Source organism: Trachypithecus francoisi, unplaced genomic scaffold, assembly GCF_009764315.1.
Source record: "Trachypithecus francoisi isolate TF-2019V2 unplaced genomic scaffold, Tfra_2.0 Lachesis_group13, whole genome shotgun sequence".
NCBI classification, from domain to species: Eukaryota; Metazoa; Chordata; class Mammalia; order Primates; family Cercopithecidae; genus Trachypithecus; species Trachypithecus francoisi.
The window spans coordinates 5,599,323-5,612,266 of NW_022681458.1; the positions used below are offsets into that span (position 1 = coordinate 5,599,323).

The 12,944-nt window shown below is 45.2% G+C and overlaps 1 protein-coding gene across 1 annotated transcript in view; it reads left to right on the forward strand.

Annotated features, from left to right (window-relative positions):
* The window catches only part of IQCA1 (IQ motif containing with AAA domain 1), a 169,197-nt gene that overhangs the window by 98,497 nt on the left and 57,756 nt on the right, over positions 1–12,944 (forward strand). Inside the window, exons 9-11 of the mRNA XM_033229790.1 lie at positions 1,656–1,731; positions 8,994–9,100; positions 9,271–9,363. Of these exons, the coding sequence (XP_033085681.1) occupies positions 1,656–1,731; positions 8,994–9,100; positions 9,271–9,363 (276 nt within the window). The remainder of the gene's footprint in view (positions 1–1,655; positions 1,732–8,993; positions 9,101–9,270; positions 9,364–12,944) is intronic.

Consider the following 12,944-nt stretch of genomic DNA (forward strand, 5'->3'; position numbering starts at 1 on the left):
TGGTGTGCTGAGGGGCTTGGACTGTATCCTGTGGGGGACGGCACCTCCCAGGAGCCCCAAGACAGATACCTCCGTGGGGCTTTCAAGGAAGGCCAGCTCTGCTGCAGACCCCTTCCAGCAGGAGAGAAGAGAGTGACCCCACGTTAGCCAACCTTGGAGCAAGGGGCCAGGGCAGTGGGACTGGAGGCGGAAGCAGGGAGACCCCAGGAAAGCCTCTGCGGCAGAACAGTGGGGTTTGGTGATTGCTTGGCCATGGGGAGAGAGAGGAGAAATACCTCTGGATCTGATGCATGGATACTACACCACCATGAGAGCCTGTGGGGTACCGTGTTCAAGCCACTGCATCCCAGAGCCCAACCCTGGAGCCCAGAAACGGAAGGGCCCATCAGGTGCCAGAGTCAGGGTGTGCTCGGGAAGCAGCCCAGGGGAGGCACGCCCATGTCACCCAACTGCTGCCCTTCTTCCCACTGCATAGAGAGTACTGAGCCTGCTTCAGGAACCCGAGGACAGAATAGAGCCAGCGTTGTTCCTTTCGCCCTCTCTAAGGGTAGCAATAGCCATGATGGTGGTCATCGGAAACCTGACTGTTGAGGCAGTTCAACATTATTGCAGAGAAACATCACATGAGGGTTTGCAGGGCCTAGCCCTCACTGTTAAGCAGCAGAGGGGCAGAGGGGGTGTTGTGCTGGGGCTCAGAGCAGAGCTGTGGCCTGGGCTGATGGCAGGTAGCACTGCAATCTCCAGTCTTGGTGCACAGAGTTGGCAGCAGGCACCAGGGATGGTGGCCTGGCTATCTCTGCTGCGGGGGGCCCAGGGTACGGAAGCTAGCTAGATCCTGGCTCCAGGAAGGAAGCAGGGCCCCAGAGTCAGGCTGCGGCTTGAGATGGCTTCCAGGCTCAAGGACGAGGCAGGTAGCGAGAGGAAGGAACAACCCAGGTGCTGGAACTGGCAAGCAGCACAGCTCAGCAAAGGATGGGGAGTAGCTCCAAGGGCTGGTTACAGGAACATGAAGGAGGGAGGCAGATGAACTCAGGCTGGGAAATCATCCTTCAGAGCGAGGAAGGAGTGAGAGCATGAGAAGACAGGACCAGGCTGGGTGTGGTGGCTCAGGCCTATAATCCCAACACCGTGGGAGGCTGAGGGGGGCAGATTGCCTGAGCTTAGGAGTTCAAGACCAGCCTGGGCAACATGGCAAAACCCCGCCGCTACAAAAAAATTTAAAAATTAGCCAGGTGTGGTGGTGCACACCTGCAGTCCCAGCTACTGGGAAGGCTGAGGCAGGAGGATCGCTTAAGCCCTGTCTCCAAAAAAAGAAAACAGTTTTTTAATCAAAAAGAAGACAGGATCAAACTCGGGGCATGGGGTACCCCAGGGAAGGCCACTGAGAAGGGAAAGCTGGTATCAGCAGGGGACACTTCGGTGAGCCTGGACCACCCACGCCTGCTCAGTGGACACAGCACTCCATACTCAGACGGGTCAGAGGGGCACTGCCCCGGGGGACCAGGACTGGGCCATACTCAGGCCAGAGGGGCACTGCCCTGGGGGACCAGGACTGGGCCTGCACAGCATGAACCCTGGTCACGGTCATCACAGTGTCTGCGCCTTTTGCTGCCCAGTCTTGCCTGTGATTAATGAAAATATTCTGCTTTGAACAGGAAGAAGATGAAAAATGGAAAATGTCACCAAGTCTTTTTCTTCCTGCGATGAAGGAAGGATGTAACGCATACAAAGGTAAGTTTAGGAGAACATGCATGGTCACCGAGACAGCAGCACGTACTGGGAACCCCGTCAGGGGAGGCTGCTGCATGCTACTCACAACCGAGACGTTCTGCCTGTCTCTATTTTAAATTTCCTGGCCAGGTGAAGTGGCTCGCGCCTGTAATCCCAGCACTTTGGGAGGCCGAGGCGGGCAGATCACCTGAGGTCAGGAGTTCAAGACCAGCCTGGCCAACATGGTGAAACCCCGTCTCTTCAAAAATGCAAAAATTAGCTGGGCATAACAGCAGGCGTCTGTAATCCCAGCTACTCGGGAGGCTGAACCAGGAGAATCGCTTGAACCCAGGAGGCAAAGCTTGCAGTGAGCCAATATCGCACCATTGCATTCCAGCCTGGGCGACAGAGCGAGACTCTGTCTCAAAAAAAAAAAAAAAATTCCTTTTGGTGGCCTGAAGCATACAATTAGTTAAAAGGCAAGACACATTTAGGATGAGAAGATAGTCAAGCCCCCCATCCTGTTTTTGAACCCTTCAGACTTCAGCTGAATGTTTTCATGCTAGTGGCAGGGAAGAAAGATATTTTTAGATTACTTAAATTAAGAAAATTGATACTGTATGTACAGTAAAATGTCTTAATCCTATTAGACTAAGACATGTGTCTGAATTCTGACACACGATTTTTTTGTCAGTTGTTCAGCCTGATGAGTATAGCTGTCATCTGGCTGGATATGCAAATGTAGGAACTGGTCTTTCAGATATTTGCATTTTAATTTCCTAGAACTATTACTGAACTCCTGTGGTTCTACTGTGCCCTCAGGATAAATCCAAACACAGTGACCTGTCCAGATGACCTCGGTCATTAGTGCTAGTGTGGAAGTTTCTGAAAGTTGCAATCCGGATGTGAAGTGGAATCTTTCCAAATGGCAGTCATTCATGGCCTCCTTCCCAACCTTGGTCTTCTCTGGATATTATCAACTTAATAGCTGTATTTTTAAATTGACTCTGGGCTTCCACCTTAATAATTGCACCTCATCCTAAGCAACAATATGAATGTGGCCATAGGTTTGATATGCTAGTGACATAAGATAAAAATGCCTGCATGCCACTGAAAATTCTCTTACATCCCATGCAAGGGCACCCCACCGCATGAGATGCTGAACTGAAGTGGAACCCCAGCGGGCACGATGACGTTGGCAGGATTTGGCAACTGAATCCATTTTCGTTGGGAAGAAAGGAGGTCAAAAGGGAAAACTAACATTTATTAAGTACCTAAGACACGCAAGGCTTGGAGTTTCTCCATGCCCATCTCATTTAATCTTCACAACAACTGGGAGAGGTAAATGTGGCTCTCCTCATGTGGGCACGTACTGGTAGAAGCCTTGCTGTCATCCAAGCTTAAGAATCCATCACCTACTTAACGGTGCAGAGCAGTCACTATCAAAAACAGCTTTTCACTTGCATATTCCTTCAGCAAACAGTCAGCATCTCCAGGGTGCTAGCAGTGCTAGCCCGGAGATATAAAGGTAACACCTGCCAACAACAAGCTTATATGTTGGGGGTTATAGTGGTGGGATCGGGTGGGGAGAGTGGCATAAACTGGGTAGTTTCTGTAAGTTAGGATGACAGTAACAACATCCAGTGGGACCTGCTGGGAGTTGCCATCATCTACACGGTGGAGCCATGGCCCTGGCTAGGGTACCACTGGCGTCAGGTGTGTGTCTACAGCAACAATGCCATCTAAGACTCTGCTTTGCACATCATTATTTGGTCTTTACCGCCACCCTCACTGGCTTGTTACTGCATGTATCTGTAACTCCCATGCCTTCAAACACTCCAGGTAACATACTAATTCGTTTTCTTCTGAAGCGCACCTTTGTGGAGCCCTCCCTCTCAGCTGCGATCCTTGAGCCTTACTTGGCCTTTGCTAACTTCTTGCCTGTCCCTCATTTTGGTGGAGCTCATTCTCTAGGATGTCCCAAGAAGGGACTCGCAGAGGGGAGTTCTGGCTGCCATGGGCATCTGAAAGCTGCCCTGCACTCACACTCAGACAGCAGGCGCCCCGGGATGTGGAAAGCAGGGCTCTCTTCTCTTCTGAGACAGCTAAGACGAGGGCACAGGAAGAAAGGAGCCGGAGAGCAGAAGGCTGCTGTCCCATGGCAGGAAGTCAGGGGCTCGTGTCTGAAACTGATAACTCAAGAAGTAGCATGTGAGCATGTTATATAGACACTAGGAAAAGAACACAGAAACTCCCCGAAATAACTTCCATGAAACCAGATCACCACACACGCCCCTGTGGCCGCTGCGCTTCCTCCAGCAGGCCAGTCACGCTCCACCTCTGGCCCTTACGCTTTCTGTTCCTCTGGCTCAGAATGCTCGTCCCTTTGGGCCTCGGTGCCAGTGAGACCTTCCTTAAGGGCCCTTGTGGAGTGACAGTCCCCCTCTGCCCGTGCCCACCCTTTGCCCACTTGGGTGTGAGTGTGTGTTCACGGACGTTTCTCACAGTGCCATGCCAAGTCCTCGAGGGCAGGACCTTCCATGATCCACCTGCTCTGAGAGCAGTGCCTGGCCCGTAATCGGGCTCAATAAAGTCAAAATGTAATAACTGAATTTGTCCTGTGGATTTTTAATGAATAAATGAATATAGGAAAGAATGCCATTGGATAATGTAATTGGCAGGTAGACAGAGTGGGACAGGTTTTTCATTATAATCTGTTTAATACTCTGACTTTGTTTAAAACAATGTGTATCATTCTGATGCAAGCAAAAATTAATTTGGGAGAAATCTACCGTCCCCACGGGAAGCCAGCTCTTGCAACATGCTGACCGGCCCAAAAGCTCTGAAAACTGTCCACGCCTTTTGTGTAATATCTGTTTCCATTAAGACTGAAAAAGCAAGCAGCATCCCTCCTGGAAGCAAACCCGTGGTGTCATTTTCCTGGTCGGATGGTGTGGCATTGGACTTGTTATCTGCCAGGTCTTTAGTAACTTCAAGGAATTAAATGTCTTCCTCTTGGAATTCTTTTCTTAAAAAATCAAAGGTTTTCCTCTTCAAATAAAACATTAGCATTTTAATCACTAAGATTAGCCCCCCGCCCCGGCGCCCCTCTTTCATTGCCCCCCCACGTGTGAAACTGGCTTGGCCTCGCTTTTCACATTCTTAGGATAAAAGCTCTTTCTCCACTCTAGGAGAGAGTGGGGCAGTTGTTGCCCTTTGAGGGCCATGAATAGCTTCCTGCATTTATAAATGTCCATGAAATTCTTGAAGGGATTGAAAAGTGCCCTGCGCAAAAGTGTCATGAGAAAAGCAAAGTTTCAGTAGAAAACTCCATCCATTTAAACGATCTAGAGGGGAAATGGGCAAAACGGCTGTGCGGCGTTTTATTTTAAATATAGTTGCGACTCCAGAATGAGAATGCGTTCCACCGTACAACTGTTTCTACATAAGTAATTGAGTCATGGTTTCCCTTCTGTGAGAGATTCTGCCTTCCTTTTATCATTAAATACGTTATTTCCTGATTTTAGTGAATCTAGTGAAAAAGAAAAGTAGCTTCCAGTAACTAACAAAGCTGTTCTGTTTAAAATGCCCTAATGTAACAGGTAGGTGCTGCTATTGCAGAAGATTTAGAAATCCTACAAGGCGGATTGTTATTAGTAAACAGCACGCTATGACACATTTAAACATTTTCTAGAATTTTCCAGGAAGAATGCTTACAATTTTAAACACGTCAAAGGAAGCATTGATTCCTTTTCCTACATTTTATCACTACGTGCTATTCCTACATTTTGAAGTTTTTCACAGTTTAAGCTTATGTACATTTCAGAAAATTTACTAGAAAAGAGCAATTGGCTTCAAATGCAGGAGTTGTAAACCCTCTGGGCCTTTGGAGTACACGCATCATACAAGCTAACCACCAAGTCTAAGGGAGTGCAGGGCAAAGAATGAACTTCTACATATTAGTGGCATTAAGTATCTCTTCCACCAATGGGATGCTTTAGACAATGTATGCAATACTTGTTTTCTACACCCTGGCTCTCAGGCTGGCTCTCACTGGGAAGGATTATGTGTAATGAGAAAAGTTCAGCCCAGGCCCCCTCCTGTAGGCCCACTCCAGCCCATCAACCTTTTTCGCCTCTTCTCCCCTCCTGTTGTCACACCTGTTTTGGGCTGGCCACCTGCCCCATGTGAATGATGACACCCCTTGAACTTCGGCCTCACCTCTGCAGTCACCTTCAGAGTCCCATCCGAGCCCCCTTCCCACCCCCAGCTCTGTGCCCCCAATCCCTGGGCCACCTCTTATGAGACTGCCCTGTCAGGAAGGACACCTAAGTGCATTGGTACCATGAAAAATTTGCCACCTTTGTGATTTATTTTTTGTCTGCTTGTAAGCCCACATTAAAAGAAATCTGCATCATTTTCAAAAACCTGCCCAACTGACCTTGCATCACCACAGGCTGCTCCTGCATATCTCTGTGGCAGAGACGGTGCTCAGCCAGCAATACACACAGCCCTGCCCTTCAGTTTGCTGGTAGGAGGTAGGCTGGTCAAGAGCTCTTGCTGGGTCCTGCTGGACCCCCCACCACCACCTCAGATACCTGCTGAGCCATCCGTGCTGTAGTCTGTCCAGAAGTCAGGTGGACCTGCCTCTGCCATGTGTGGCAAACAACCCCTTCTGCCCAGAAAGTGCTGTGGTCACCTCTGGTATCAGCATCTGCAGCTTGTGAACCCGACTCGCTCTTTTTTTTTTTCTTTTTGAGACGGAGTCTCGCTCTGTTGCCCACGCTGGAGTCTCAGCTCACTGCAACCTCTGCCTCCTGGATTCAAGCAATTCTCCTGCCTCAGTCTCCTGAGTAGCTGGGATTTCAGGCACGTGCCACCACACCTGGCTAATTTTTGTATTTTTAGTTGAGACGGGGTTTCACCATGTTGGTCAGGCTGATCTCAAACTCCTGACCTCGTGATCTGCCCACCTCGGCCTCCCAAAGTGCTGGGATTACAGGCATGAGCCACTGCGCCCAGCCCGACCCACTCTTTTTGAAAACTGGAGCTGCGTTTCCGTGTCCTGTCTTCCTGCAGATGTCCTGTCCTGGGGGTCCTGACTCTGACCACTAAAGGCAGAGGCACTGGCCCCAGGGCCCCAGTTGCTCTTTGCTGGCACGCACCTGCTTTGGGGCATAGCTGTTTCTGGTGTAGCTGCTGTCCTGTGTGATCCTCTCCCTCCAGGAAGTAGAGAGTGTCAATGAGGTAGGCTAAGACCCTGTGAGATGCTCTGCTTCCTGGGGGATGGCAGCAACTATTTGGGGCTACACTGGAACTGTATATATTTATTTATATATAAATATTTATTAAAAATAAATTATTCATATAACTTTATTTTATTCCATTTACCATCACCGTATCGGCGTGAGGAAGGGGTTATTTTCATTTCTCAGAAAGGGGAATGGGCTCTGCAAAGGCTGTCCCCTGCTAAGGTCACCAACTGGTAGGTGGTAGGGCAGGGGTTCCACCTGGCCGCAAACAGTGGCCCTTGCACCAAGCTGTGCTGCCCCGGGCAGATGGCAGGTGGCCAAAAACCTCGAGACAATTGTCCTGCCTATTTGCCAGTTCTGAGTTTGCATCAGAATCTCCCCATTCTCTCTCCACCTCTCCTGAGGGTCTAGGCTTTCCTGGGTCTCACAGCATCTCATCCCTGCCCCTTTCCTTGTTCATCCCTTTTGCCAGTTCCTGGTCCTCTGTGGTTTGTTCAGAGACTCAACCTCTCCTTCCCATTCGTTTACCCACGTGATTCTCTGGGGAAGCTTCTCTATGCTAGGTCTTCACGTTTGATGGCTCTGGGTCTCTAGCAGCCAGATTTGTTCTTCTGTCTGTGACTATGACTTTCCTCCCAATGTAGAGTTAGAGCGCCACCCTCTCCCTTCTCGGTCAGCGGGTCATGCATGCTTGTCAGGGAGGCCATGCTGAGAAGCCTCCTTCATTCATTCGCCACCCCACCTGCCTTGCCTCGGAGGCCTGCAGCCTCTGCTGTCTTCACAGGGGGCAGCCCTTGTCCCTCAAAGGTTGGGAGCCTCTGTCTGTGCCCCGAGTCCTCAGCTACCTTCCCAGGTTAAAGGTCATCACAGCCCTAAAGGCAGGTCCCAGTGAAGTGGCCAGACTGGTTGGCGGTTGTCAGCTTCACAAATTCCAGCAAATGTCCTTTACGTTCTCGACATAGATTCCAGAAAGACGTCTCCTTCCCAAAATGACAAGTCTTGGCTTCCCACAGGAGACCTCTTCCAAGTCCCACATCGAGGATCCAGCTGTTCCACACCTCAGCATACATTTGGAACCTCCCTTCTGAGAAAGGAGCTCTATTTCCATTTATTTTAGTGATGGGAAATTATTCTTATTTTGTCTAGGGTCATGTTTCTCTAGGTCCACCCTCCTAACCACCAGGAGGAGGCAAAAGGGAAATTTTAAATATGTGTGATTTCAAAAACATCCAAAAAGTAATTCGGAAATTTAGCTGTTGAATTAGGGAGAAATACTGGGTACTTGTGTGTTTAATGTTGTCTGTTTTATAATAGGAGGCAAGGGATAATTCCTGGAGGGTTCAACAGGCAACAAAATCTTTCATATTTTAGTGAATCATTTGAAGAAAAAAGAATGAGATAAAACATTATAAAAAGGATCACCTATGATTGTATAATCCCACCATTAACATATTGTTTTTACATGATTATAATAATACAGTAGAATACAATTGTATCACACTTAAAAAATATTGAGTAAAACAAGGCCGGGCACAGTGACTCAGGCCTGTAATCCCAGCACTTTGGGAGGCCAAGGCGGGTGGATCACGAGGTCAGGAGATCGAGACCATCCTGGTGAACACGGTGAAACCCCATCTCCACTAAAAATACAAAAAAAATTAACTGGGCGAGGTGGCGGGCACCTGTAGTCCCAGCTACTCGGGAGACTGAGGCAGGAGAATGGCATGAACCCAGGAGGCGGAGCTTGCAGTGAGCCGAGATCGCGCCACTGCACTCCAGCCTGGGGGACAGAGCAAGACTCCGTCTCAAAAAAAAAAAAAACCAATATTTTTACATCAGCAGTTTTTTTTTCTTTTTTTGGTGTATTTACAAGCACATATATGAATGTCATCTGTCGAGCTTATTTTACTCAAACTTTTATCCTATGCAAGAGCATATAAAGTTAGGCTTATGTTTATATTGCAATAACTGTTTTCACTAACCTACATCTTTTTAAAATTTTTTCTTTTTCTTTACCCTTCTGGAGTATAGAGATCTGGATGAATAAAGATGAGTCTTGGAATTTCTCTCAGGACTTTGATCCAGAACTGATCACAGAGGAGAAACGGAAAGAATTAGAGTCAGAGATCAGGGTGCAGGTACAGCTATGTTTATGGTGTAGTAATAGCAAATCATTTACTTCAACCATTGTGCTTCTTTACAATTTCCCATTAATGACCTGCCCCATAATTTAAGGGATTTTTAAACTTCACAAACAAAACTCAAGACGTGCAAAGTGACTTAAAAGTAGTGTTTTGTATTCTCCTAGGTTGATGAGTTGATGAGACAGGAACTAAAAAACTTAAAACTAGCTGTGGACAGAGAAAGGGAGCACCCAGCAAAAGTAGAAAAGAAGAAGAAGGTGAGTGGGGAAGGACGCTGCAGAGGGGTGAGGTGGAGCCGATTCAGTCATGAAAAGCAGCCCCTGCCATTCTGTGGCATGTCCAGGAGGGCTGCCTGTTGCCAGGACGCCTCACGGGGAAACATGCCTGCCTTTGGTAAATTTAATTGGTCCACCATTTAACCTTTGGGCCTGCGGATTCATAAATAGGATAAACCCAACCATCTGAGAGTAATATCTCCCAAGCCCTGGTCGGTTGCAGATTCATATTACTGATAGCCTCACTGATAGAATGAGAACTATGAAAAGAGCCAAAGCACATTCCCCAAATGGTCTCCCATCTGTTCCTGTACATAGAGCTATAAGGGAGGCCAATGGTAATGAGTAGGATTTTGTGAGTGGGGGAATCATAGGGAAAGGAATTGGATGAATTGAAGTGTAAGTTGCCACCAATCCATCTCACAGTGGTTTAGAGTAGCTAGTTAGATCAGAGTATTTTAAGTTCTTTTAGTTTGCCCCCTGCTTCTACCTTCATTCCAGAGACAGCCCTGTCATTGGGGCCAGATACCCAAAGTAGAGAGCGGGGAGTTCTCCTCCCTTTCAGTGCTGGCATGAGCACAGGCAGCCTTTACTTGTCTGGCAGCTTTCTCCACATTCCATGACTGAGCCACTTTTCCTGTGATTCACACATTTTCTCTTAGAGATTTCCACACATTCAGCTGCATTTGTGACTACTTTTGCTAGATCAGGGCCATGTGGTCTTTTCAGGATGACTGGCTCTTGATCCATTTTGTATTGATATTATGGTTTAACCCTGAAGGCAGCTGAATTGGTGTTCTGAAGATCCTTCACTGTAAGCTGAAAACACCAATTTAATAACCATCCATAGATGAAAGTACCTTCACAAGAGCTCTGGGATTCAGGTGAGAGGCTGCAGCACCCAGGTGGAGCACAGAATCATAAAAAAAAAGATGCATTGAAAAGAGTAAGAATGAAAGTTTCACTTTACTCATGTCACCCCAAAGCCCACACATCCTAGTGTCAAGAGAGATTTCCTAGACCCATGAGTTCTATCTTGGAAGAAAGGGACAGAGAAGTGAACATCTGACTTTACCATGGAGCTCAGCACCAGGCCTGTGGATCCCAGTACCATGGGCCTCCCACAAACCCTGATACCAGGCCCATCCACAAAAATCAGTATTGGGCCTGTCTTTGGACCCCAGAACCGTGGGCCTCCCACAAGAAGAGAGCTTGCTTCTTGTGGCAGCTGTCTCCACTTTTGTGATAGCAAGTGTAATAGCAAGTCATTTACTGCAACCATTGTACTTCTTTATTTTTGCAGGCCCATCCACAAAAATCAGTGTTGGGCCTGTCTTTGGACCCCAGAACCAGAAAAGAACCAAAATATAGCACTACAAAACATCATTCAGTTGCAGAGCAACTTGTAACTTGAGAGAGGAACGAAAGAGCCTCAAAATAGAAATAACTTAACAAAATGGCAAAAGTAAGCCCTTCCTTTCAAATATTACTTCAGATGTATATAGATTAAACTCACCAATCATAAGATATAGAGTCACTGAACAGATTTTAAAAATTCAACTATATGCTATATACATGTAATTCACTTTAGATTTAGGGACACATAGGCTGAAAGTGAAGGGATGGAAAAAAGATACCTCATGCAAATAATAAGCAAAAGAGAGAAGAAATGGCTATACTTATATCAGACAAAATAGACTTCAAATCAGAAACTGTCACAAGAGACCAAAAAGATCATTAACTAATGATAAAAGGGTCAATTCAATAGGAAGATATAACAAGTATAAATAAATATACACCTTTAATCAAAGCACCTAAATATATGAAGCAAGTATTAACATATCTGAAGGGAGAAATAGACAGCAATACAATAATAGTAGGAGACTTCACTATCCCATTCTCAGTAATGAATATATCATCCAGACAGAAAATCAATAAGGAAACAGCAGACTTGAATAGTGCTAGGAACCAAATAGTCCTAACAGTTATTCTACCCAGCAGCACCAGAACACACATTCTTCTCGAGTATACATGGAACGTTCTCCAGGATATATCACATGCTAAGTCACAAAACAAGTCTTAATAAGTATAAGAATATTGAAAACATTCCAAGTATCTTACAACTGTGATGAAATGAAACTAGAAAACAATAACAAAAATAATACAGAAAAATTCACAAATATGCAGAAATTAAACCACACACTCTCGAACAACCATTGGGTCAAAGAAAAAAATTCTAAGGGATATTAGAAAATATATCGAAACAAAATGAAAGCACGACATACCAAAAATTATAGGATGTAGCAAAGTCGATACTAAGAGGGAAGTTTTTCACCATAAATGCCTACATTAAAAATGAACAATCTCAAATAACCAACATACCTCAAGGAACTACAACAAGAGGGGAATATTAAACCCAAAGCTAGAACAAGAAAGGAAATAACAAAGATTAGAGCAGAAATCCATGAAATAGAGAATAGATAGACAGTAGGAAAAAATGATAAAACTAAGAGTTGGTTTTCTGAAAGGATTTTAAAAATTGACAAACTACGCTAGACTAAGAAAAAAGAGATGAGATGTAAGTAAATTCAGAAATAGAACAGAGGAAATTACAACCAATGTCAAAGAAACAAAAAAGATCATAAGGGACTATTATGAATAATTAAATGCTAATAAGTTGGACAACCTAGAAGAAATGGATACATTCTTAGAAATATACAACCTACAAGACCAAATCTAGAAGAAATAGAAAGCCTCAACAAGTCAATAACAAAGAGATTAAATCAGTACTCCAAAACCTTCCTGGGATCCTGGAAAACAAAAGGACATTAGGGAAAAATTAGTGGAAACCTAATAAACTTTGGGTTTTTATTGATAATATTGTGCCAATGTTGGTTTCTTAGTTGTGACAAATGTCCCATAGTGATGTAAAATGTTAATATGGAAAATTATGTGAGAGAGATACAAGACCTTTCTGTACTATTTTTGTAATTTTTCTGTAAATCTAAAACTACTATACAATTAAAAGGTTTTGTTTGCAGATAACGTTATTTTCTTGTGGAAAATCCCTAGGAATCTACAAACTCCAAATCAACTTACAGCAGCAAGGGTGCAGGATATAAGATAAGCATGCAGAAATCAATTGTGTTTCTACATATTGCCAATGAATACATAGACACAAAAGTTAAAATGGAATGTGCTTTAAAATCACTCAAAAAATGAAATACATATGTGTAAATCTAACAAAACAGATATAGGACTTGTATGTTAAAACTGCACAATGCCAGTGAAAGAAATCAAAGCAGATCTGAATAGATAGACATACCATATTCATGAATTGGAAGACTCAACATAGTAAAAATGTCCATTAGGATATTTTTATAGGATAGGATTAATGCAATTCTATCAAAATACCAGAAATATACTTTGTAGACATAGACAAGTTTATTCTAAAATTGCAAAAGCAATTCAAAGGAGGAAAGATAACTTTTGAATAAGTAGTGCCAGAGTAACTGGACATCTATAAGCAAAAAGAAATGAACCTCAACCTAAGTCTCACACAT